Source organism: Pan troglodytes, chromosome 2 (genome assembly GCF_028858775.2).
Source record: "Pan troglodytes isolate AG18354 chromosome 2, NHGRI_mPanTro3-v2.0_pri, whole genome shotgun sequence".
Lineage (NCBI taxonomy): Eukaryota > Metazoa > Chordata > Mammalia > Primates > Hominidae > Pan > Pan troglodytes.
The window spans coordinates 9137645-9164571 of NC_086015.1; the positions used below are offsets into that span (position 1 = coordinate 9137645).

Sequence of the window (26927 nt, forward strand, 5' to 3'; positions counted from 1 at the left end):
TCTTTGTATTTATGCATATGTTGAATACATTTTATAATTTAAAAAATCATCTGCTTTGGCCAGGCATGGTGGCTCATGCCTGTAATTCCAGCACTTCAGAGGCCGAGGCAGGTGGATCACCTGAGGTCAGGAGTTTGAGACCAGCCTGGCCCACATGGCAAAACCCCATCTCTACTAAAAATACAAAAAAAAAAAAAAAAAAAAAAAAAAAAGCCAGGCGTGGTGACGTGCACCTGTAATCCCAACTATTCGGGAGGCTGAGGCAGGAGAATCACTTCAACTTGGGAGGCGGAGGTTTTGGTGAGCCGAGATAGCACCATCGCACTCCAGCCTGGGTGACAAGAACAAAACTCAATCTCAAAAAAAAAAAAAAAAAAATCATCTGTTTTGAAGATAAAATAACCAATCTTGACATTAAAGAGACAAAAATGAAGGCCAGGCACAGTGGGTCACGCCTGTAATCTCAGCACTTTGGGAGGCCGAGGCAGGTGGATCATTTGAGGTTAAGAGTTCGAGACCAGCCTGGCCAACACAGCAAAACCCTGTATCTACTAAAAATACAAAAATTAGCTGGGCATGGTGGCGCGTGCCTGCAATCCCAGCTACTCGGGAGGCTGAGGGAGGAGAATCATTTGAGCCTGGGAGGTGGAGTTTGCAGTGAGCTGAGATGGTGCCACTGCACTCCAGCCTGGGTGACAGAGCAAGACTCTGTCTAAGAAAGAAAGAAAAAGAAAGAAAGAAAGAAAGAAAGGAAAGAGAAAGAAAGGGCAAAATTGAAAAATGTGAAGGAGACAAAACTGTAAACCAAGTATTTGGGAGGTGAAAACTGGAAGTTGTCTTGCATTAAATTCAGAAAGAAATTAATATTCACTCTGTAAATATCTTTTAAAAATGGATCAGAACAGCCACATTGAAAACATATTGTTTGGTTATCAGGCAATATTTTTACAAAGAACCTGGTCCCAAGCCTAAAAGCGAGCTTGTTTCTGCGGTAAATATTTTACAATTGCCTCTACACACAGAAATCTCTTAAAAAACAGACATTTCTGAAGTCTTGAGTGCAGGGTCATGCACAGAAGCTTAGACGTTGCAGTAACAAATATGGCCACAGTAGTATTGATAACCAATGTCATTTTTTCCCATCTCCAGAACCTACATGGAGACGAGATCAAACAGATCTGAAGCTACTGCGTATGTGAATGAATACTCCTTTTGCTTCATACCTGAATGCTGTCAACCTAACTAACAGAGAGCAGCTCTCTAAAGGAAAAAAGATATTTGGGAATGGAGCACTGGGATGGAAATATACATACCATAGTAAACTGTGTGTGTATTTAGAGAAGTAAAGGAAGAAAAAGGTTTTTAAAGGAAAGAAATGAAGAGGGTTACATAATTGTTTTGAAAGAACCATCCTTGGCTACAAAGATCAATAGCAAGGGTGATGCCAGTCTGAGGTTGGACAGGCAGTTACTGGGCAGATGTCCTTGCAGGAGTATTTTTTCTGTCAGGTTGACATGGCCTTTGTGTGAGATTGTAGTTTTTGCAGAGTCTCTTTTATTATCAGGCATAAAAGAATAAGAACCCTCTCTTCATGGTCTTTACTGGCTCTATTTGTCAGTGTTTTCTTAACATTGCTCTATCACCCAGGCTGGAGTGAAGTGGTGCCATCTCGGCTCACTGCAACCTCCACCTCCCTGGTTCAGCTGATTCTCCTGCTTCAGCCTCCTGGGTAGCTGAGACTACAGGCACCTGCCACCAAACCTGGCTAATTTTTGTATTTTTAGTAGGGATGGGGTTTCACCATGTTGGCCAGGCTAGTCTCAAACTCCTGACCTCAGATGATCTGCCCACCTCGGCCTCCCAAAGTGCTGTAATTACAGGCGTGAGCCACTGCACCTGGCTGACACCACTTTGATTCTGACCACTTTCACAATGTCGCCCATCTATTTTGGGTCGTATATCGTGGTTTTTGTTTTTCTATTTTTTAGAGATGGGGTCTTGCCATGTTGCCCAGGCTGGTCTTGAATTCCTGGCCTCAATGATACATCTGCCTCAGCCTCCCAAAATGCTGGGATTATGGGCATGAACCACCTTACCCAGCCAGTTTGTATGTTTATGCTTTGATTCATAGTAACTTTGCATATTATCGAATTGATTTGCATTAAACACAAATTGTAAATAAAAACAAATAAATGACTGAAAGAGAAAAAAAAAAGAAAAAAAAAGTGACAGCAGGAAGGAAAGAACCAGTGCGCAGAGAGCAGTGGAATCTGGGTGCAGCAATAAATAAGTGTATTGTCCGTAGAGAAGCTAAACACAGCAATAAACCAATACAAGTTAGTCTGCATTTTTTCCTCCATCCTCTAACCTTGGGTTCTCTTCTCTTTCTCCTTCTCCTCCTCCCTCCTCCCCCCTCCTCCCCCTCCTTCCCCCTCCTTCTGCCTCCTCTTCCTTCTTCCTCCCCCCCGACTTCCTCCCCTCCTCTTCCCCCAACCTCCTCCTCCCCCCTCCTCCCCCAGTCCTCTTCTTCCTTCGATGGGGGTCTCACTATGTTGACCAGGCTGGTTTTGAACTCCTGGCCTCAAGCGATCCTCCCACCTCAGCCTCCTAAAGTGCTAGGATTACAGGCATGAGCTGCTGCACCCAGCCAGGTCTACTTTTTTTTTTTTTTTTTTTTTTTTTTGAGACAGAGTCTAGCCCTATGGCCCAGTCTGGAGTGCAGTGGTGCGATCTCGACTCACTGCAACCTCTGCCTCCTGGGTTCAAACAATTCTCCTGCTTCAACCTCCCTAGTAGCTGATATTACAGGCACGAGCCACCATGCCAGGTTAAATTTTGTATTTTTTTCTTTTTTCTTTTTTTTTTGAGACAGAGTCTCGCCCTGTTGTCCAGGCTGGAATGCAATGGCACGACCTCGGCTCACTCCAACCTCCACCTCCCGGGTTCAAGCGATTCTCCTGCCTCAGCCTCTCGAGTTTCTGGGATTTCAGGCACGCGCCACGATGCCCAGCTAATTTTTGTATTTTTAGTAGAGACGGGGTTTCACTATGTTGGCCAGGCTGGTCTCGAACTCCTGACCTCGTGATCCACCCACCTCAGCCTCCCAAAGTGCTAGGATTACAGGTGTGAGCCCCACAGCCCTAATTTTTGTATTTTTAGTAGAGATGGGGTTTCACCATGTTGGCCAGGCTGGTCTTAAACTCCTGACCTCAAGCTATCCTCCCGCCTCCACCTCCCAATGTTCTGGTATTACTGGCATGAGCCACTGTGCCCAGCCTCCAGGTCTACTTTTTATCACCACTATGCTGGCAATATTGAACACTGTCAGTGATAACACATTCCTCTTTGCCTGGGGTGCTGCTCCCACCACTCCCTACCTCTTTGGTATACCATTGCCCCAGAGAGGGTTTAAAGGACATGGCAGTGGAAAATAGAAAAAGATAAAAAAACTATTGTCTGATCTAGCGGTTTTCAACTGGTGGTTATTTTGCCCCACCTACGATCCCCTCTCCCCCTCCTGGGGGTATCTAGCAATGTCTGGATATATTTTTATTTGTCCCAACTAGAAGCGGGATGAGGTGCTACCAGCACCTAGTGGATACAAGCCAGGGATGTTGCTCAGCATCCTGCAGCGCATAGGATGGCTCCCAGCCACGCATAATTGTCCGGCCCCAAACGCCAATAGTGCCAGGTCCAGAAAACCTGATCTTGACATTTTAATCACAGGATGCGCAGGAAGCACTCCTTAACTTTGGGTGAGAAAGGCCTAGGGTGGATTCCCAGGGCCTGTTGTTGTAGACTGTAAACTCTCAGAAGGAGGGGATTATGTAGGTCATTTTCTGGGTAGCACGCCTGTCAAGGGAACACAGAAAGGAAGCTTATGCACTAGGCATTGGAATCTCAGCTGCGAGGGGAAAGAACAGTATCATTTACACAGCCCCTTCTGTGGGCAGAGCACTGTGCTGGGAGATTTTGTTTGTTGCTGCATTCGACCCTCCTGATAACCCTGAGAGGTACCTATTGGTATTCCCATTTTAGGCTCAGGGAGGTGAAGCAACATATCAAAGGTCAGAAGTGGGAGAATTGAGATGCAAACGCTCACCTGCTTGATGTCAAAAATGCACGCTTGCTTGCTTTTACCCATCAAACTACACCACTGATGGCTGGGTGCAGCCGCTCATACCTGTAATCCCAGTAGTCTGCGAGGGTGAGGTGGGAGGATTGCTTGAGCCCAGGAGTTCAAGACTAGCCTGGGCAACATAGTGAGATCCCCCGACTCTACAAAAAATAAACATATTAGTATGTGTGTACTAATTTTGTATGTACTAATTTTAGTATGTATGTATTAGTAGGTATGGTGGCTCTCACCTGTAGTCCCAGCTACTTGGGAGGCTGAGGTGGGACATCTCTTGAGCCTGGGAGGTAGAGGCTGCAGAGAGCCAAGATCACACCACTGCACTCCAGCTTGGGTGACAGAGTGAGACCCTGTCTCAAACAAAAAAACAAACAAACAAAAACAAAACAAATAAACAAAAAAACCCTACACAACTGACCAGTAATCAGATCCAGCAAGAAGCAACTATGACCTTGACGAACCTGCCCACTTGAAAAAAAAGTTTCTATCCTGTACTTCTATGTTCCTTTTTTCTATTGTTCTCTGTACTTTGTTGCATTTTCTTTCACTTTCCTAACTTTGTTTCTTTCATAGATAGACTTGTTTGTGTTTTGATTACTTAGATCTATTTTAGATAAGATCCTTACCAGTGCACTTGACAGGAACCCAGATCCAACTAATTAGAGAGAGAGATTGATGGTATCTTTTTTTTTTTTTTTTTTTTTTTGAGATGGAGTATCCCTCTGTCATCCAGACTGGAGTGCAGTGGCGCAATCTTGGCTCACTGCAACCTCCACCCCCCGCAGGGTTCAAGCGATTCTCCTGCCTCCTGCCTCCTGAGTAGCTGGGATTACAGGCATGCGCCAACATGCCCGACTGATTTTTGTATTTTGCATGGAGACAGGGTTTCACCGTGTTGGCCAGGCTGATTTTGAACTCCTGTCCTCAAGCGATCACCCACCTCGGCCTCCCAAAGTGCTGGGATTATAGGCGTGAGCCACTGCGCCCAGCCAGTGGAGTCATTTAAATGAAAAATTCAGAACAACTTCAGGTCCAGATCAGTCAGGGTGCTCCACCAAAATAACACCAGAAAACCTTCTCCTCTGCTAAATGGTCGCGTAGGTGTTTCTAGTTACAATGATGACCCTTGTCTTAGTGTTTATGCCACTTGATGTTCCTTTGTTTCCTATAAATATTAAAAACCACAGACTGTCAAAATGGAAAGAGAATTATCTCAGAGATGTGTGGGTGCAGCCAGGCACAGTGGTTCACCCTATAATCCCAGCACTTTGAGAAACTGAGGTGGGAGGATCATTTGAGCCCAGGAGTTTAAGACCAGCCTGGGCAACATAATGAGACCTTATCTCTACAAAAAAGTCAAAAAAGGAGCTGGGTGTCATGGCATGCACCTGCAGTCCCAGCTACTTAGGAAGCTGAGGTGGGAGGATTGCTTGAGCCTGGGAAGCCAAGGCTGCAGTGAGCTGTGGTCATGTCACTGCACAGCAGCCTGGGTGACACAGCAAGACCCTGTCTGATTTTGAACTTCTGTCCTCAAGTGATCCACCCACGTCATCATTAAAACAATTAAATTAAATTAAAAATAACAGAGATGAGTAGGTGGAATACAGGGAATTTTTAGATGAAACAATTCTTTATGACACTGTAATTGTTGATACATAACATTATACATTCGTCCAAACCCATCGAATATACAATGCTGAGGCTGAACCCCATTGTAAACTATAGACTTTAGTTAATAATAAGGTAGCAGTATTGGTTCCTCAGTTAAAACAAAGGTAATTTGGGAAGCTATGGGGGTAGAGGAAGAGTACATTGGAACCATCAGTACTATCTGCTCAATTTTCTGTAAACCTGAAACTTCTCTAAAAAATATAAAGCCTATTTTATTTTATTTTATTTTATTTTTGAGATGGAGTCTCACTCTGTTGCCCAGGCTGGAGTGCAGTGACACAATCTTGGCTCCCAGTAACCTCTGCCTCCTGGCTTCAAGCGATTCTCCTGCCTCAGCCTCCTGAGTAGCTGGGATTACAGGCATTCATCAACACACGCCCAGCTAATTTTTTTTTTTTGAGACTGAGTCTCGCTCTCTCACCCAGGCTGGAGTGCGGTGGCACGATCTTGGCTCGCTGCAACCTCCGCCTCCCGGGTTCAAGCAATTCTCCTGCCTCAGCCTCCCGAGTAGCTGGGATTATAGGCATGCGCCACCATGCCTGGCTAATTTTTATATTTTTAGTAGAGACAGGGTTTCACCATGTTGCCCAAGCTGATCTTGAACTCCTGACCTCAGGTGATCTGCACACCTCAGCCTCCCAAAGTGCTGGTATTACAGGCGTGAACCACCATGCCCGACTTACAAAGGGTATTTATTTTTTATGTTTATTTTTTGAGACAGGGTCTTTCTCTGTCACCCAGGCTGAAGTGCAGTGGCACAATCTCGGCTGACTGCAGCCTCCTTCTGGGTTCAAGAGATTCTCCTGTTTTTTTTTTTTTTTTTTTTTTAGCCTCTTGAATAGCTGGGATTATACGCACATGCCACAACACCAAGCTAATTTTTGTATTTTTGGTAGAAATGGAGTTTTGACATGTTGGCCAGGCTGATCTTGAACTCCTGACCTCAGGTAATCCATCCGCCTCAGCCCCCAAAGTACTAGAATTACAGGCATGAGCTACCATGCCCAGCCTATAATGGCTATTATAAAGAGAGAATTCTCATCTCTACCATGCAGGAATCCCTTCCTCTTATCTCATTTCAGTCAGGTTGCTATGAAATGGGAAGGTTTTAGAGATAAAAGGTTCTTTAATTTTGTCTTATCCAAACTCTTCAGTTCATAAATAAACTGAAGCCCAGAGAAAGGAAGTGACTTGCTGAAAGTCACACAGCCATTTAGTTATCAAAGCCAAGAATTTTTTTTGAGACAAAGTCTTGCCCTGTCACCCAGGCTGGAGTGCAGTGGTGCGATCCTGGCTCACTGCAAACTCTGCGTCCTGAGCACAAGCGATTCTCCTGCCTCAGCCTCTTGAGTAGCTGGGATTACAGGTGCATGCCACCATCCCTGGCTAAGTTTTGTTTTTTTGGAGAGACGGGGTTTCACCATGTTGGCCAGGCTGGTGTCAAACTCCTGACCCCCTGACCTCAGGTGATCCACCCACCTCAGCCTCCAAAATTGCTGGGATTACAGGCGTGAATCATTGCACCCAACCTAAGAACTCTTTAATTCAAGACACGGCTTTTCTTCCAGCAGTGTGGTCTTTTTATTTCCTGCACAGGACTCTTCACACCACTCTACTTTGCACTGAGTATCTGTTTTCCACCTATGGAATTCTCATATGATTGGTTGTTCTTAAAATGGGGGTGACTAGCTCAATTTTTAAATAATGAAGAGGCGGGGCCTCGTGGATCATGCCTGGGATCACTTGAGCCCAGGGGTTTGAGGTTGCAGTAAGCTGTGATTATACCACTGCACTCAAGCCTGGGCAACAGAGCAAGATCCTGTTTCTGAAAAGCAAAATAAAATAAATAAAAATAAAATAATGGTCCGGGCACAGTTTCTCATGCCTGTAATCCCAGCACTTTGGGAGGCCAAGGTGGGCAGATCACTTGAGGCCAGGAGTTCAAGACCAGCCTGAATAACATGTCTCTACTAAAAATACAAAAATTATCTGGGACTGGTGGGGTGCGCGTCTCATAATCCTAGCTACTTGGGAGGCTGAGGCACGCGAATCACTTGAACCCGGGAGGTGGAGGTTGCAGTGAGCTGAGATCGCACCACTGCACTCCAGCCTGGGTGAGTGAGACTCTGTCTCAAAATAAAAAAGAAAGAAAGAAAGAATGATGAATGTTCCTTCTAAAGAGAATGTCCTAATTGAGTCTTGCTTCCCTTTTCCTGAAGGCCAAAACTCTTCCTTTAAAAGATGGAACTGACATTCTGCTCCTTGCAGATTTTGGGGAGCACCTGTAGTGACATCCACAGCTGATGAAAAACTCTGGCTCTCTAATTGACTTGGCCCAATGCAGAAATGTCCTGTAGATAAGGCTCAGGTGCTTTCAGTTTCAGATGCTACTAGGTTGGTAATCAGGCCAGTGGGAACCTATGCAATGTGTCACACTTATTTCATTCTTTGGAGCCAAAACAATGATCACCTTAGACAAATGCAAAGGTAATAATAAAACAAATGCCTGAGAGATGAGATTTCAGGTTCCCCAGGCTGGCTCACTCACTTAAAATGATTTTAGTAATTTAAGTAGAAATGGTTACTGTCCTTAAGAAGATTATGACTTAGCTGGGTGTGGTGGCTCACACCTGTAATCCCAGCACTTTGGGAGGCCGAGGTGGGTGGATCACAAGGTCAGGAGATTCAGACCATCCTGGCTGACACGGTGAAACCCTGTCTCTACTAAAAACATAAAAAATTAGCTGGGTGTGGTGGCACGCGCCTGTAATCCCAGCTACTTGGGAGGCTGAGGCAGGAGAATCACTTGAATCTGGGAGGTGGAGGTTGCAGCGAGCCGAGATCGTGCCACTGCACTCCAGCCTGGGTGACAGAGCGAGACTCTGTCGCTAAATAAATAAATAAATAAAGATTATGACTTAAACTCACATCTCTAACTGTAACATATCCCTTCTCTGTGCCTCAGCTTTTCACTAAGTAAAACTAGAATGGTCTTGGAGTCATTCAGCTGTGATGCCACAGAATTCTACCTTTCTTACATAACAGACACAAAGCAAATACATGAGTCAATCTTATCTCTCACCCTTGTCCTTCCCCATCTACATTCCCAGGGCTCTGGGATTCCTGACCCTATAAAGGATGCATCAATGGGTCCATGTGTCTCAGCACATGATCCTCAGTTCCCATTCCTGTAACTTAAATCTAGGCAAAGTTCAAAGGGAATAGCCACCCACATGACTTTGTACACTATTCCAGCGACTTCAGCAGAAAATACTTCCTCAGCTAAAACATCAGATAAGGGTGGTAACCTTACCCATATTTTACAGATGAGAAACTAAGCCCCTGAATTGTTGATCATATGTCCTAAGTCACTATGTTCCCGAAATAATGACTAGGATTTAGAGAATGTTAACGCTGTGCTAGGCTGTTTTGTTGTTGTTGTTGTTGTTTGTTTGTTTAGATAGAGTCTTGGCCGGGAACAGTGGCTCACGCCTGTAATCCCAGCACTTTGGGAGACTGAGGCGGGTGGATTACTTGAGGTCAGGAGTTCGAGACCAGCCTGGCCAACATGACGAAACCCTGTCTCTACCAAAAATACAAAAATTAGCCAGACATGGGGGTGGGCACCAGTAATCCCAGCTACTCGGGAGGCTGAGGCAGGAGAATCGCTTGAACCTGGGAGGTTGAGGTTGCAGTGAGCCAACATTGCACAACTGCACTCCAGCCTGGACAATAGAGTGAGACTCACCCTCAAAAAAAAAAAAAAAAAAAAAAAAGATGGAGTCTCACTGTAGCCCAGGCTGGAGTGCAGTGGTGCACTGTTGGCTCACTGCAACCTCAACCTCCCAGGTTCAAGCGATTCTCCTGCCTTAGTCTCCCGAGGTAGCTAGGACTACAGGTATGTGCCACCATGCCCAGCTATTAATTTTTGTATTTTTAGTAGAGATGAGGTTTCACCATGTTGGCCAGGGGGGTCTTGAACTACTGACCTCAAGTGATCCACCCACCTGGGCCTCCGAAAGTGCTGAGATTACAGGCATGAGCCACCAAGCCTGGACTGTGCTAGGCTATGTTCTAAGAGCTTGATATGAACTCATTCATTTACTCTTCACAATAATCCTATGAGGCAGATAACAACCTTTTCTCCCTTTATAGTAAATGGAGGCACAGAGAGGTTAAACAACTTGCACAGTTCATACAGCTGCTAGGTAGAAAAGCTGGTATAAGGCCGGGCGCGGTGGCTCATGACTGTAATCCCAGCACTTTGGGATGCTGAGGCAGGGGGATTACTCGAGGCCAGGAGTTCAAGACCAGCCTGGCCAACATAGCAAAACCCGGTCTCTACTAAAAATACAAAAAATTAGCCAGACATGGTGGCACGTGCCTCTGTAGTCCCAGCTACTTTGGACACTGAGGCACGAGAATTGCTTGAACCAGGGAGGCAGAGGTTGTAGTGAGCTGAGATCATGCCACTGAACTCCAGCCAGGAAAGAGGAGCAAGACTCTGTCTCAAAAAACAAAAAAAAAAAAAAAAAAAGAAGAAGAAGAAGAAAGAAAGGAAAAGCTGGTATGAAAGTCAGTCATTTTAACTATGTAGACCATATTCAGGATAACTTTATCATCCTGCTTTTTATTGCTTTATTTAATGTAAGTTTTAAAAAACTGCTGGCATGGCTGGAATTATTATTTTATTTTATTTACTCCTCATTCTAACAGTACGTTAGGTATTATCAGTAGTGGGGTGGTAAATATCTAACAATCAACTCTCTAGGGGACAGGAAATACTGATTTGTAGTGTTTGCCAATTTCTGTGGTGTAAATATTTCCACTGTGGCCAATTTCAAGCTACCAATGTGACATCAGTGAACACAGAGCTGAGATGTTCAGTAGCTCTGCATTACATGGCATTTCCATTATACAGATGCACTACCCATAAATAGCTACAGGAACATAGATAATAGCAAGCTACAGCAAAATAACTAGGAAATGATGAGTTTTTAGTATTTATTGCCTGTATATACTTATTTAGAGACTGGTCTCCCTATGTTGCCCAGGCTGGTCTTGAACTCCTGGCTCAAGCAATCCTCCCGACTTGGCCTCCCAAAGTGCTGGGATTACAGGCGTGAGCCACTGCTCCTGGCTGCCTTTATTTTTATTTTTTATTTTATTTTTATTTATCTATTTATTTATTTTTTGAGACAGAGTCTTGCTCTGTCACTCAGGTTGGAATGCAGTGGCATGATCTCGGCTCACTGCAACCTCTGCCTCCTGGGGTCAAGCAATTCTCCTGCCTCAGCCTCCTGAGTAGCTGGGTTTGCAGGCACCCACCACCACACCCCGCTAATTTTTGTATTTTTAGTAGAGACGGGGTTTTACCATGTTGGCCAGGCTGGTCTCCAACTCCTGACCTTAGGTGATCTGCTCACCTCGGCCTCCCAAAGTGCTGGGATTACAAGCGTGAGCCACCGCGCCCAGCCTATTTTTATTTATTATTATTATTATTTTTTGAGACAGAGCTTTGCTCTTGTCACCCAAACTGGAGTGCAATGGCAGTGGTCTTGGCTCACTGCAACCTCTGCCTCCCGGGTTCAAGCGATTCTCCTGCCTCAGCCTCCTGAGTAGCTGGAATTACATGCGCTGGCCCCTATGCCCAGCTAATTTTTGTACTTTTAGTAGAGATGGGATTTCGCCATGTTGTCCAGGCTAATCTCGAACTCCTGACCTCGGGTGATCCGCCCACCTCCACCTTCCAAAGTGCTGGGAATACAGGTGTGAGCCACTGTGCCTGACCTGCCTTTATTTTTATTTTTTTTATTTTTTATTTTTTTATTGATCATTCTTGGGTGTTTCTCGCAGAGGGGGATTTGGCAGGGTCATAGGACAATAGTGGAGGGAAGGTCAGCAGACAAACAAGTGAACAAAGGTCTCTGGTTTTCCTAGGCAGAGTGTTTATGTCCCTGGGTACTTGAGATTAGGGAGTGGTGATGACTCTTAACGAGCATGCTGCCTTCAAGCATCTGTTTAACAAAGCACATCTTGCACGGCCCTTAATCCATTTAACCCTGAGTGGACACAGCACATGTTTCAGAGAGCACAGGGTTGGGGGTAAGGTCATAGATCAACAGGATCCCAAGGCAGAAGAATTTTTCTTAGTACAGAACAAAATGAAAAGTCTCCCATGTCTACTACTTTCTACACAGACACAGCAACCATCCGATTTCTCAATCTTTTCCCCACCTTGCCCCCTTTTCTATTCCACAAAACTGCCATTGTCATCATGGGCCGTTCTCAATGAGCTGTTGGGTACCTCCTCCCAGACTGTGTGGTGGTGTTATGCCCAGACCGTTAGTTCCCCAAAGAAGACCACCAGAGTCCAGAGTCAAAGCCAAGCGGCAAGGATCTTTACTACAAGTTAGAACCTGGTCCCTCCATTCCACAGCATACAAGAGGGCCCTGAACAATGCGAGTGTTTGCTTTTTATAGCCTGAAAGTTACAGGGGAACAAAGGAATTCTTTTGGTTCCCGCTCTTTCAGTAAAACTTTGAACTGCTGTCCCCTTATCGGAGACTTTCCTGGTGGTGTTTGTACTGGGCTCAGGAAGTTTGAGAGATATATGGCGATATGTGGTGGGATGGGAGGATGGGATGTGTTGGTACTGGGCTTGTTTGTTTTGAGCCCGGGGCTGAGGAATGTGCCCGGCTCCTTTCAGTGGCTGGGCAGAGGGGCTCCTCACTTCCCAGTGGGGGTGGCCGGGCAGAGGTGCCCCTCACCTCCCAGACGGGGCGGCTGGCCGGGCGGGGGGCTGACCCCCCACCTCCCTCCCGGACGGGGCGGCTGGCCGGGCAGGGGACTGACCCCCCACCTCCCTCCCGGACGGGGCGGCTGGCCTGGCGGGGGCTGACCCCCCACCTCCCTCCCGGGCGGGGTGGCTGCCGGGCGGAGACGCTCCTCACCTCCCAGACGGGGTCGCGGGGCAGAGGCGCTCCCCACATCTCAGACGATGGGCGGCCGGGCAGAGACGCTCCTCACTTCCTAGATGGGACAGCAGCCGGGCAGAGACGCTCCTCACTTTCCAGACTGGACAGCCAGGCAGAGGAGCTCCTCACATCCCAGACGATGGGCGGCCGGGCAGAGGCGCCCCTCACCTCCCGGACGGGGCGGCTGGCCGGGCGAGGGGCTGACCCCCCCACCTCCCTCCCGGACGGGGTGGCTGCTGGGCAGAGATGCTCCTCACTTCCCAGACGGGGTGGCTGCCGGGCGGACGGGCTCCTCACTTCTCAGACGGGGCGGCCGGGCAGAGATGCTCCTCACATCCCGGAAGGGGCGGCAGGGCAGAGGTGCTCCCCACATCTCAGACGATGGGCGGCCGGGCAGAGACGCTCCTCACTTCCTAGATGGGATGGCGGCCGGGCAGAGACGCTCTTCACTTTCCAGACTAGGCAGCCAGGCAGAGGGGCTCCTCACATCTCAGACGATGGGCGGCCGGGAAGAGACACTCCTCACTTCCCAGGTGGGACGGCGGCCGGGCAGGGATGCTCCTCACTTCCTAGACAGGGTGGCAGCCGGGCAGAGGCTGCAATCTCGGCACTTTGGGAGGCCAAGGCAGGCGGCTGGGAGGTGGAGGCCGTAGCGAGCCGAGATCACGCCACTGCACTCCAGCCTGGGCACCATTGAGCACTGAGTGAACGAGACTCCGTCTGCAATCCCGGCACCTCGGGATGCCGAGGCTGGCGGATCACTCGCGGTTAGGAGCTGGAGACCAGCCCGGCCAACACAGCAAAACCCCGTCTCCACCAAAAAAAATACGAAAACCAGTCAGGCGTGGCGGCGCGCGCCTGCAATGGCAGGCACTCTGCAGGCTGAGGCAGGAGAATCAGGCAGGGAGGTTGCAGTGAGCCGAGATGGCAGCAGCACAGTCCAGCTTTGGCTCGGCATGAGAGGGAGACCGTGGAAAGGGGAGGAGAGAGGAGAGAGGGGAGAGGGGAGAGCGGAGAGGGGAGAGGGGAGAGGGCCTGCCTTTATTTTTAATAAAATGTATTTAACTGTACGTTAAGTGAATAAAGGGAGCTATTGAGTAATGCTTACATGTTCTCATTTTTGTAAATAAGAGACTCTCCCTGGGCATGGTGGTAGGTCCCAGTAACCTGGGAGACTTAGGTAGGAGAATCCCTTAAGTCCAGGAGTTTTAGTGCAGTTTAGGCAATATAGCCTAATATAGACCCAGTCTTTAAACAAAATCATAAAGAAATAAGGGCCAGGCGCGGTGGCTCACGCCTATAATCCCAGTACTTTGGGAGGCCAATGCAGGCAGATCATGAGGTCAGGAGTTCAAGACCAGCCTGGCCAACGTGGTGAAACCCCGTCTCTACTAAAAATACAAAAATTAGCTGGGCGTGGTGGCGGGTGCCTGTAATCCCAGGTACTCAGGAGGCTGAGGCACAAGAATTGCCTGAACCCTGGAGGCAGGATTTGCAGTGAGCTGAGATCCTACCACTGCACTCCAGCCTGGGCGACAGAGTGAGACTTTGTCTCAAAATAAAAAAAAAAAAACATAAAGAAATAGAAGGCTGGGCAACATACCAAGAAGCTCTCCCTACACAAAATTTAGAAATTAGCTGGGTGTGGTGGTGCACAACTGTGGTCCCGGCTACTCAGGAGGCTGAGAGGGGAGGATGACATGGGCCCAGGAGGTCAAGGCTGCAGTGAGCTGTGATGATACCACTGCACTCCAGCATGGGGTGACAGAGCAAGACCCTGTCACAAAAACAAAAACAAAAACAAACAAACAAAAAAAGAACCAAAAAACTCTTTACCCCTTTGTATCTGTTTGCTAGGGCTGCTGTAATGAAGTACCACTAATTGGGTGCTTTAAAACCACAGAAACTTATTGTCTCTCAGTTCTGAGGGTTAGAAGTCTAAAATCACAGTGCCCCAGAGCCATGCTCTTTCTGAAGCTCTTGGGGAAAATCCTTCCTCTCCTCTTCTGGCTTCTGGTGGTTTGCTGGCAATCCTCATTGTTCTCTGACTTGGCAGCTGTAACAACTCAATCTCTGCCTCGGTCATCCATGGTATTCTCTCTCGTGTGTCGTGTGTCGGTATTTCTTCTCCTCTTCTTAAAAGGATGCCAATCATAGTGGATGGAGGACACACCCTATTCCAGTATGATCTCATCTTAACCAATTACATCTGTAGTGACCCTGTTTCAAACAAGGTCACATGCTGAAGTACTGGGAGTTACGACTTTAATATCTCCCCTTCCCTCCCCTCCCCTTCTGCCTTTCTCTCTTTCTTTTCCTTCCTTCCTTCCTTCCTTCCTTCCTTCCTTCCTTCCTTCCTTCCTTCCTTCCTCCCTCCCTCCCTCCCTCCCTCCTTCCCTCTCTCTTTCTCTCCCTTTCCCTCTCCCTCTCCCTCTCTCTCCTGACCTCTGGTGATCCACTTGCCTTGGCCTCCCAAAGTGCTGGGATTATAGACATGAGCCACCACACACCCGTCTTTCCCCTCTCCCTCCCCCTCCCCCTCCTCCTCTCCCTCGCCTTCCTCTTCCCCTTCCCCTTCCCCTTCCCTTCCCTTTGTATTTTTTAATTAGAGACAGGGTCTCACTTTGTTGCCCTGACTGGTCTTGAACTCTTGAGTGCAAGCAATGTCCCACCTCGGTCTCCCAAATCCTGCAAGGATTACAGGCATGAGCTACCACATCCAGCCTTCAATATGTCTTTTCAAGGAGGGAGGGGGCACAATTCAACCCCTAAAACCCCCTTACAGTCAATTTGCCACAGTTGTGCCATAGTGAGCTGCTGCTGCTTCTTTTTTCTTTTTAAATAATCAATAGACACAGAAAAACGAACTAAAAATATCAGTTGGATCACTCTCCTGGCTTCCCATCACACTGAGAGTAAAATCCAAGGTAGGCCCACCATGCCAACTTTCAATCTGCTCCCTTCCTCCTTCTCCATCCACATCTGTTCCAACTCCCTGCTTTACTAATCTGTGCCAGCCACGCCGACTGTCTTTCTCTGCCCAGAGCATTCTGAACTCCTTCTCCCAAACTGGGTGTTTGCTGTTCCTTCTGCCTGGAATGTGCTTCCACCAGATGTCTGCCTGGATCTCTTTCTCACTTCCTCTAAGTCTTCTCACCCAGGGCCACCTGACCTGAAGTAGAACAGAGTCCTCTCCTGTTCCTTCTCTTGTTCAGCTTTCTTTATAACGTTCAGTACTACATGCTATTATGTCTCAGATTTATTTGTTTATTTTATTTTTTTGAGACAGGGCCTCACTTTGTTACCCAGGCTGGAGCACAATCATGGCTCACTGAAGCCTCTGATCCCTTTGCTCAGGGATCCTCCTGCCTCAGCTTCCCAAGAAGCTGGGACTACAGGCATGCGCACCACACCTGACTAAGTTTTTAAATTTTTTTGTAGAGACAGGCTCTCATTATCTTGTCCAGGCTGGTCTTGAACTCCTGGGCTCAGGTGATCTCCCTGCCTCAGCCTCCCAAAGGGCTGGGATTATAGGAGTGAGCCACCAGGCCTCATTTCTTAATTTGTTTACTATAGCATATGTCTCCCCCACTGGATTGTAGGCTCCATGAGGGAAGGAATTTTTTTTAAAATTTTAAAGCCTTGAAGATATTTTTAATTACTGTTAAAGTAAATTATATTGTGGCCAGGCATGGTGGCTCATGCCTGTAATCCCAGCACTTTGGGAGGCTGAGGCAGGCAGATCACTTGAGGCCAGGAGTTCGAGACCAGCCTGGCCAACATGGTGAAACCCCATCTCTACTAAAAATACAAAAATTAGCTGGGTGTGGTGGCATGTGCCTATACTTCCAGCTACTCAGTGGGCTGAGGCAGGAGAATCGCTTGAACCTGGGAGGCAGAGGTTGCAGTGAGCTGAGATCGCACCACTGCACTCCAGCCTGGGCGACAGAGCAAGATGCTATCTCAAAAAAACAAAAAGTAAATTGTATTTTGAACAGACAACCCATTTACATGTTTGAAAAGTCAAAGTTTGCCTCTAGGGGTATGTTGTAGAATAACTAAAATAGGCTGGGCACAGTGGCTCACGCCTGTATTCCCAGCACTTTGGGAGGCCCAGGTGGGTGGATCACTTGAGGTCAGGAGTTGGAGACCAGACTGGCCAACATGGTGAAACCCCATTTCTAATAAAAATACAAAAAAATTAGCCAGATGTGGTGGCACACGCCTGTAATCCCAGCTACCTGGGAGGCTGAGGCAAGAGAATCACTTGAACCTGGGAGGTGGATGTTGCAGTGAGCTGAGATTGTATCACTGCACTCCAGTCTGGGCAACAGAATGAGACTCTGTCTCCAAAAAAAAAAATAACAGTAAAATAAAATAGGATAAATAAATAAATAAAAGAAAAAGAGAAAGTCAAAGTGGTCTAAAAGTTATGTAGACAAGTCTCGTTTCCATTTCTGCCACCAGACATCCGGTTTTTCCTACCCCCATAGGAAACCATTTTTATTAGTTTCCCAGTATTTCTTTATGCAGATACCATACACATATGCTTATATATGTATATATATGTATAAGCATATGTGTTATTATTTTCTCACCTTACATTCCAAATATCATTACGTACACAGTCTGAACCCTGATTTTTTTGTTTTTTTGAGACAGTCTTTTTTTTCTGGGAGAGGGAGTCTCGCTCTGTTGCCCAGGCTGGGGTGCAGTAGCATGATCTCAGCTCACTGCAAGCTCTGCCTCTCGGGTTCACGCCATTCTCCTGCCTCAGCCTCCCGAGTAGCTGGGACTACAGGCGTCCGCCACCACTCCCGGCTAATTTTTTGTATTTTTAGTAGAGATGGGTTTTCACCATGTTAGCCAGGATGGTCTCGATCTCCTGTCCTCGTGATCCACCTGCCTCAGCCTCCCAAAGTGCTGGGATTACAGGCATGAGCCACCGCGCCCAGCCTTGAGACAGTCTTAATCTGTCACCCAGGCTGGAATGCAGTGGTGCAATCTCAGCTCATTGCAACCTCTGCTTCTTGGGTTCAAGGGATTCTCCTGCCTCAGCCTCATGAGTAGCTGGGATTACAGGCATGCACCATCACGCTTGGCTAATTTTTGTAATTTTAGTAGAGACGGGGTTTTGCCATGTTGGTTAGGCTGGTCTCGAACTCCCGGCCTCAAGTGATCTGCCCCCCCCCCCTCAAAGTCCTGGGACTACAGGTATGAGCCACCGTGCACAGCCATGAACCTTGATTTTTTTTTGTTTCTTGAAAATATTTCCTGATCATCATTCCTTATCAGTTTACAGATAACTTTCTTCTTGTATTTTTTTTTTTACAGCTGCATAGTATTCCTTTTTGGGGACACATCCTGGTTAATCAGTTCCCTATTGATAGACACTAATTGCTTCCCATTGTAAACTAAAAATAAAATCCTGGGCTGGACCCAGTGGGTCACGCCTGTAATCCCAGTACTTTGGGAGGCTAAGGTGGGTGGATAATGAGGTCAAGAGATCGAGACCATCCTGGCCAACATGGTGAAACCCCATCTCTACTAAAAATACAAAAATTAGCTGGGCTTGGTGGCTCGCCTGTAGTCCCAACTACTCGGGAGGCTGAGGGAGGACAGTTGCTTGAACCCGGGAGGCAGAGGTTGCAGTGAGCCGAGATTGCGCCACTGCACTCCAGCCTGGCAACAGAGGGAGACTTGTCTCAAAAAAAAAAAAAAAAAAAAAATTCCTGGGCTGGGTGTGGGCATGGTGGCTCACGCCTGTAATCCCAATACTTTGAGAGACTGAAGCAGGAGGATCACTTCAGCCCAAGAATTCAAGGCTGCAATGAGCTATGATCTGCCATTGCACTCCAGCCTGGGCAACAGTGCTGGACTCTGTCTCAAAATCAAATAAACAAACAAACTAAGTCCCCTCAACTGACTAAACAGATCCTTCCTGGACAAAGAGATCCTAGGAAAATCTTTTTTTTTTTTTTCTTGAGACAGAGTCTCGCTGTGTCGCCCAGGCTGGGGTGCAGTGGCTTGATCTCGGCTCACTGCAAGCTCCGCCTCCCGGGTTCACGCCATTCTCCTGCCTCAGCCTCCCGGGCAGCTGGGACTACAGGCGCTGCCACCACACCCGGCTAATTAGAGACGGGGTTTCACCGTGTTAGCCAGGATGGTTTCGATCTCCTGATCTCGTGATCCGCACGTCTCCGCCTCCCAAAGTGCTGGGATTACAGGCGTGAGCCACCGCGCCCGGCCTATTCTAGGAAAGTCTTAAAAACTGAGTTCCTTCCCTCGACAAGATGGGAAGTCAGTCACACCTGGTTATACCTCCTCCCTTATGTCGTTTAGAAACAACAAACGACCGGCCGGGCGCGGTGGCTCACGCCTGTAATCCCAGCACTTTGGGAGGCCGAGGCGAGCGGATCACGAGGTCAGGAGATCGAGACCATCTTGGCTAAAATGGTGGAAACCCGTCTCTACTAAAAATACAAAAAATTAGCCAGGCGTGGTGGCGGGCACCTGTAGTCCCAGCTACTCGGGAGGCTGAGGCAGGAGAATGGCGTGAACCCGGGAGGCGGAGCTTGCAGTGAGCCGAGATCGCATCACTGCACTCCAGCCTGGGCAACAGAGCGAGACTCCGTCTCAAAAAAAAAAAAAAAGAAAGAAACAACAAACGACCAACATTAACGTTAAAATAGATATCACAAGACTGACAGAACAGACTCTTTGTGACAATTAGATACCAAATTATAAACAGGACCTAAGGCCATACTAGGCAAGGGTTAAATGACTAAGTGCAAGGTTTTTCTTTTTCTCTACCAGCTAAACCAGCACTGGCCTGGAGATAAACACAATTAAAACAGTTACAACTCTCTGCCAGATGCAGGCTAACTGACCTGTTCCACAAGCCTAACTATGGCTTTGATTAGACAAGAGACTGATTTCTGTAACTTTCTCCTGTTAAGAGACAACTAACCATGCATCCATGCATTGGTTCTGGCTGGCTTTTTCTTTTCTTTTTCTTTTCTTTTTTTTTTGAGATGAAGTCTCGCTCTGTCACCCAGGCTGGCATGCAGTGGCATGATCTCGGTCACTGCAACCTCTGCCTCCCGGAGTCAAGCAATTCTCCTGCCTCAGCCTCCAGCATAGCTGGGATTACAGGCGCGTGCCACCATGTCCGGCTAATTTTTGTATTTTTAGTAGAGAGGGGGTTTCACCATGTTGGTCGGGCTGGTCTTGAACTCCCAACCTGAGGTGATCTGCCCGCCTTGACCTCCCAAAGTGCTGGGATTACAGGCGTGAGCCACTGCACCCGGCCTGGGCTAATTTTTTGTATCTTTAGTAGAGACGGGGTTTCACCTTGTTGGCCAGGCTGGTCTCAAACTCCTGACCTCCTGATCCACCCGCCTCAGCCTCTCAAAGTGTTTGGATTACAGGCTGTGAGCCACCGCGCCCAGCCCAGTTCTGGCTGGTTTTACAGAGGCCAAGCACTTCAATACCTTTCCCATCCCTGATTCACTTTCTGATGTGGAGGGCCTGATTATAATACTTTTACTTTATTTATTTTTTAATTGTTGTTTTTTGAGACGGGGGTCTCCCTCTATCACCCAGGCTGAAGTGCAGTGGCATGATCTCAGCTCACTGCAACCTTCGCCTCCTGGGTTCACACAATTCTCCCACCTCGGCTTCCCAAGCAGCTGAGGCTACAGGTGCACGCCACCACGTTCGGCTAATTTTGTATTTTTAGTAGAGATGGGGCTTCCCCATGTTGGTCAGGCTGGTCTCAAACTCCTGACCTCAGGTGATCTGCCCACCTTTGCCTCCCAAAGTGCTGGGATTACAGGCATGAGCCACCGCGCCCTGCCTGATTATAATACATTTAAATGTTAAGTCGCCACCCCAAATGAACATAGGTCATATGCAACATACAGATTTGTTCACTATGTGTGTAAGACCACCTTCATACATATTAATAGCTCCTTCCATAAGTTAAATATGTTTACTTGGCCAACTCCTCAATATAAATTCTTGTTGCACCCTTCCCTCTCTCAAAGTGCTTACTTTTGTTTTTTTTGGCCTGAGGCTGCACGTCCTGCCTACAGCTTATAATCCCCTTCTTAAGAAATAAAGCTCTCCTTTCTAAATTTATAAACGGTGTCATTTTTAAGTTAACACTATCTTTTGCTACTACCAAAAATGTAGGACAGGAATTTTTATTCCACGCCAACTCTTCCAGAGTCTTGAAGTCTTCCTGCAGATTGTTAATGAACAATTATAGAAAAAAATGAATGAATGAATTAACGAATGTATAAGTGGATGAATGACGAATGAACCAACAATGAATGAATGCAGAGAAAGCCTCAAGGGGGCCCGAGGGTACGCTGTGCTGCGGAGCATGCCCACCAGGTGGCGATGCCAGCGGCGGGCGGGCCTGGCCGGACTGGCCGCGCCGCTCTTGCCGTGGGTGCCGACGGCGGCGCCGGGACGGGCGTGGGGGGTAGGGCGAGTCATATGATCCGCTCGGCTTCCTGGGTCTGGCTGCTGCCGCCCGCCGGTGTCCGCCCGTGTCGCGCCGGGGCACCAAGGAGCCGTTGGAGGGTCCGGGCGGAGGCCCGCTCGTGTGGAAGTCGTCGACGCCGCCGCTCGTCCGTCCTCCCGTCCGTTCTCGCTCCCGGCCGCCATCATGCTGGCGCTCATCTCCCGCCTGCTGGACTGGTTCCGTTCGCTCTTCTGGAAGGAAGAGATGGAGCTGACGCTCGTGGGGCTGCAGTACTCGGGCAAGACCACCTTCGTCAATGTCATCGCGGTGAGCGCCCGCCCACTCACTCGCCCGGGGCTCCGCAGCCAGGAGTCCGGCCCGGCGCCTCTCCAAGGCCTGAGTTGGGGCTCCCCTCGGCGCGATGGGACTGATGGCGGGGGGCGTGCGAAGCTGGGCCTGTCATCTCCCGAGGGCCAGGATTTGGAATTTCCCGCGTGTTGGCGGCGCGGGGAGTAGCACTGAGATCGGCAGCGGAAGGGTTAAGTCAGTGTAGACATTTTCCAAGGGCTGTGTCCTCAACGCCGCGGGGGCTCGGAAAGAGTTAACTTGAACTCGTCACATTTTTAAAGCGCTTGGGGATTGGGGTTTCCCTTGGGTTTGCACAGTAGGGGCAGCCAAAGAGTTAAGTCCAGTCTGTCACTTTCCCAAAGGGTGGGATTTGGCAAATCCGTCAGCCGCACGAGAAAGCGTAAGCATTAAGAGCCTCTCTTAAGTTGCCACTTCGGACCAATAGACCCATTGTGAAAGCGGGAGACCAGTGTGGGCGCCTTCCTGAATTCTGTGGGCCGCTGTTCCCATCTAATTCTGTTACTTGTTTTCACCCGTCCCCCAGGCGCGGAGACCAAGCTGATTGCTGAGCTCCAGCTAGCCCACAAAACATATTATTTATTAAGCTAAGAGTTAATTGTCTTAAGCGAGTAGATAAGATGGATCTGCAGTTAGCATAAAGTTAACTACCCTGCGAAAGAGGAGTTGGTCTTTAAATGGTGTTTTTCACTTGAAGAGAAAAGAAGGTACTGGGCAGGAACATAGCTTAGCAGGCCCAGGGAATGGGTGGAAGGAAAATTGCACTGAGGACTTACATAGAATGTGGTGTTTGTTCAGCAATGATTGAGTAGAAAGGTGATTATTTCGTTTTGCTTGTTTGGTTGGTTGGGAAATAAATAGGAGTGAAAGATTTCGCCTCGATCTTTATTTAGAGCCCAAGAGTTGTTGTGACTCAGTTTTAGCTGGTAGTGGCTTGTACACGCCAGGGGAGTTTTAGAACTGTTCTGAAGAGAGATGGCAGCAGTTCTTCCACCTTTTCGATGACTGTTGAAATCCTGAAGATTAGCTGTCCGACTGGTTAGGTTACACAAGATGATTCAAACACAGCTTTCATGTTTGAGAAAATAGGTAACTTGTGATTCTTAGTCCTTGCAGTAATAAAGCAACAGGAATGAGTAAGTCTTGAAGAAAAAGAGATTAGCAGAAACCCCAAAGTCCTTTGAAGAATGGTGTGTATAAGGAAGATTTACCTGCTTGTTGTTCGGCTCCTTTTCTAATATTATTATTATTAATTTTTTTTCTTGAGACGGAGTCTCGCTTTGTCCCCCAGGCTGGAGTGCAGTGGCGAGATCTCAGCTCACTGCAACCTCCACCTCCCAGGTTCAAGCGATTTTCCTGCCTCCACCTCCTGCGTAGCTGGGATTACAGACGTCCTCCACCACGCCCGGCTAATTACTTTTAGTAGAGATGGGTTTTGCTTTGTTGCTCAGGCTAGTCTCAAAACTCCTGACCTCATGTGATCCGCCCGACTCGGCCTCTTAAAATGCTGGGACTGCAGGCGTGAGCCACCGCGCCTGGCCTCCTATTGTAATATTATGATTTTTTGCGCTTGGAATGACTATCTTTCCGCAGGAATAGAAGAGTGGAATGTGTATCTAATACCACTAATTTTTTTTTTTTTTTTTTTTTCTGGTAGAGACAAGATCTTCCTATGTTGCCAGGCCAGCCTTGAACTCCTGGGCTCAAGCGAGCCTCCTGCCTCGGCCTCCCAAAGTGCTGGCATTACAGGCATGAGCCACCGTTCCTGGCCTAATACCACTAAAATTAATGAGGAAACATGAACTTCGGGTTACATATTTATATTAGAATTTTTTTCTTTTCTTTTTTGGAGACAGGGTCTTGAGCTTTCACTCAGACTGGAGTGCAGTGGTGCAGTCGTAGCTCACTGCAGCCTCCAACTCCTGGGCTTATGTGATCTTCCCTGTCTCAGCCTCCCAAGTAGCTGGGACTACAGGCATGTGCCACCACCATGGCTCGCTATTTATTTTTAATTTTTATTTTTTATAAAGACGGGCTCTTGCTATGTTGCCAGGGCTGGTCTTGAGCTCCTGGCCTCAAGCAGTCTTCCTGCCTTGGCCTCCCAGCATACTGGGATTATAAGCCTGCTAGAGCTTTTATATAATATGGAAAAGATGAGGCATAAGCTTGAGTGAAGTTGAGCTCAGTTAACTGTAAATTTTCTCATATCCCCTTGAGAATTGGAGTCATCTTGTAAAACTTGCTCTTTGACAACATGGAATTAATGTATCATGTAGATAGGTGTATTAATACAGCCAGTTGTATTTGTTGCAGTTGAGTTGTTGTGCTTGGGAACTCTAAAAAGTTGAGCAAATCTTTGAGAAACTTCTTGGTGATTTTTATGTGTCTGTTTTCAGTAGACAGTGTAGCTTAATGAGCATGACCTTTGAAGTCAGACAGCCCTGGATTTGAAATCTGGCTCTGCCGCTTAGCAGCCTTATATCCTCTTTGAGTCCTTACTTTCCCATCTATTAAATGGAGGTAATGATATGTTTCTTACAGAGTTGCTCTAGGGATTAAATGACATGAAAGATGTTAAGTGGCTAGCACTCATATTGGCCCACAGAAGGGGATAGGTAAATGGTAACTGTTGTTATTTGTAATTGGGCGTACCCGTTTAATGCAGGAACAATGGCTTGAAAAATACTGAGAAGGGACTCAACTGGTATCATTTTCTACTTTGAATCACTGTATCTGTCCAGATGTGGGCTGCAGTAGTGGATTTATGGATTGGGGAAAGTAATCGCATCATGTGTTCCCCCTGCCCCGCCCCCACCATTAGATTTTAACAACAACAAAACTTCTGCAAAGCTGTTGAAGTCAAAGTGAACCAGTGGCTTCACCATTATCTTTTTTTTTTTTTTTTGAGACGGAGTCCCGCTGTGTTGCCCAGGCTGGAGTGCAGTGGCATGATCTTGGCTCACTGCAACCTCTGCCTCCTGGGTTCAAGCTATTCTCGTGCCTCAGCCTCCCGAGTAGCTGGGACTACAGGCGACTGCCACCATGCCCAGCTAATTTTTGTGTTTTTAGTAGAGATGGGGTTTCACCATGTTGGGCAGGCTGTTCTCGAACTCCTGGTCTCAAGTAATATGCCTGCCTTGGTCTCCCAAAATGCTGGGATTACAGGCGTGAGCCACTGTGCCCAGCCCACTGTTATCATTAGACTATTCTTTTTAAAATTGTAATGGTGTGGGTAGCTTCAGTTAAGAAAAAAAAAGTCACAAAGATAAGGTGATGGATGTGTAATTAGCTTGATTTAGTCATTCCACACTGTAAACATGTATCAGAACATCTCATTGTACTCCATAAATGTATACAATTATGATTTGTCAATTAAAAGTAATACTAATTTAAAAAAGAAAAAAGACATCTGGGCTGTAATTGGCTGTGGCTTTTAAGATGCTGAAAGGGACCTCAGTAAATTTCATACTTTTTTTTTTAACCTCAAGGCTCTAACCTAACCCCTGATTCTTATAGAATATGTTGAGGATGTAGTGATTAAAATCCAAGTTAGTGATTAAAGATGATTTTAGAGATTTTTAGGTAGAAACAATGTGTCCAAAATAGTAAGTTTAGCCTTTTAAAAAATCAGCTGCACTTTTTGTATTGTATATAAAATATTTGCTTTATAGAATCAGAAATACCAATGTATTGAGTACTATGTGTCACTCTAGAAAGTTGGCCATTTACTTATTCAAATTTAAGAAGCAACTTCTCAGGTATGAAAAGCTTCAGCTGAAGCCAATTTTCTTTTTGTAAAAATCAACATTTTGTAAACGTTAAAGTGTCACTACATGTGCCTTAAACATTAAGGAAGATTTAATAGATGTCATTTAACTTACTCAAAAGGTTCATGAGACTGAATTACTATTACATGTAGGGTTTGGTTTGAGTCTAAAAGATAATGCAGCTTAGTTACAGAATGCTCAGACTTAAAATGCCTTTCCTTAGGATTTTAAAACTGAAATGATACCTAATTTAATCCAATTTTATGTAGAGACACTTGATATATGTAGTGTTCTCTTTTGTTTTGAACATTGTAAAAAAGAAACACCCTAGTCTTGTCTTTTCTGATTAGTGTCAGGGAATGAAGTATTTTTTCCATTGCTAACTGTTCTGGCAGTTATTGCACAATAAGTCATGTGCCTATATGTGTAATGTATATTGAGTAATCTTTATTTTTAACTGGGGCTTTTAGATATGTTATAGTTATTAAAAAATATCTAATAGGATTTACCAAAATAATATAGGATAAATCTTATGGACATTATGTATTTTTTAAATGGAAGTATAAAAATTTGTCTACACTTTTGCACATTGTTGATACCTGAAAGGTTAATCCAAGGAAAAGTTTATTACTGCTGAGAATTAGGAAAAGAAGATATTTGGGAAGACTGTAGAAATATGAACCTAGAATCATTTTTTAAAGAGTTTGTAGAAACCTTGATTAAGTAGTCTAATTTTCCCCTCATTTTTTAGATGTGGCTAGCAGATCCAGTGAGGTTAAGTGGAATTCCAAGGCAACAAAGCTAATTAGTAGCAGAGATAGAATTAGAATCTGGGGCCAGTGTACTTTCTACTTTTCCCACCTCTTTAGATCCAGCTGAGGTTAGAACCATAGAACTGTGGATTGGGAGATCTTAATCCATTAAACATCTTTTTTGTATTTAATTTAATTTTAAAAATCAGCTGCAGTTTTTGTATCGTATATGAAATGTTTGCTTTATAGAATCAGAAATACAGACGTAATGAGTACTATGTGTCACTCTAGAGAGAGCATTTTAAATCCAGGCATCTTAAGCATACTGACTAACATTTGAGGACTATATATTTATCTGTGAACATGAATTAGGAGAAGGAATGATAATCTGTGGAAAGTAAGAGTGGAATATTATGTTTGGATATTTAAATAACTGGCTAACAGGCATTACTGAGTTGTTGAACTACCTTTAGTATCTTTAAAAAGCAGAGGGAGATCAAGACCATCCTGGCTAATGCGGTGAAACCCCCGTCTCTACTAAAAATACAAATAATTAGCTGGGTGTGGTGGTGGGCACCTGTAGTCCCAGCTACTCGGGAGGCTGAGGTAGGAGAATGGCGTGAACCTCGGAGGCAGAGCTTGCAGTGAGCCGAGATTGCGCCACTGCACTCCAGCCTGGGCAACAGAGCGAGACTCCGTCTCAAAAAAAAAAAAAAAAAAAAAAAAGCGGAGGGCCAGGCGCAATGGCTTATGCCTGTAATCCCAGCACTTTGGGAGGCCAAGGCG

At 46.6% G+C, this 26927-nt stretch overlaps 1 protein-coding gene across 1 annotated transcript in view; it reads left to right on the forward strand.

Moving 5' to 3' along the window:
• Positions 1 to 21162: 21162 nt before the first annotated feature.
• ARL8B (ADP ribosylation factor like GTPase 8B) overlaps positions 21163 to 26927 on the forward strand; it is a 57601-nt gene continuing 51836 nt past the window's right edge. Inside the window, 2 exon segments of the mRNA XM_001142369.6 lie at positions 21163 to 21405; positions 21407 to 21583. Of these exon segments, the coding sequence (XP_001142369.2) occupies positions 21190 to 21405; positions 21407 to 21583 (393 nt within the window). The 5' untranslated portion in view covers positions 21163 to 21189.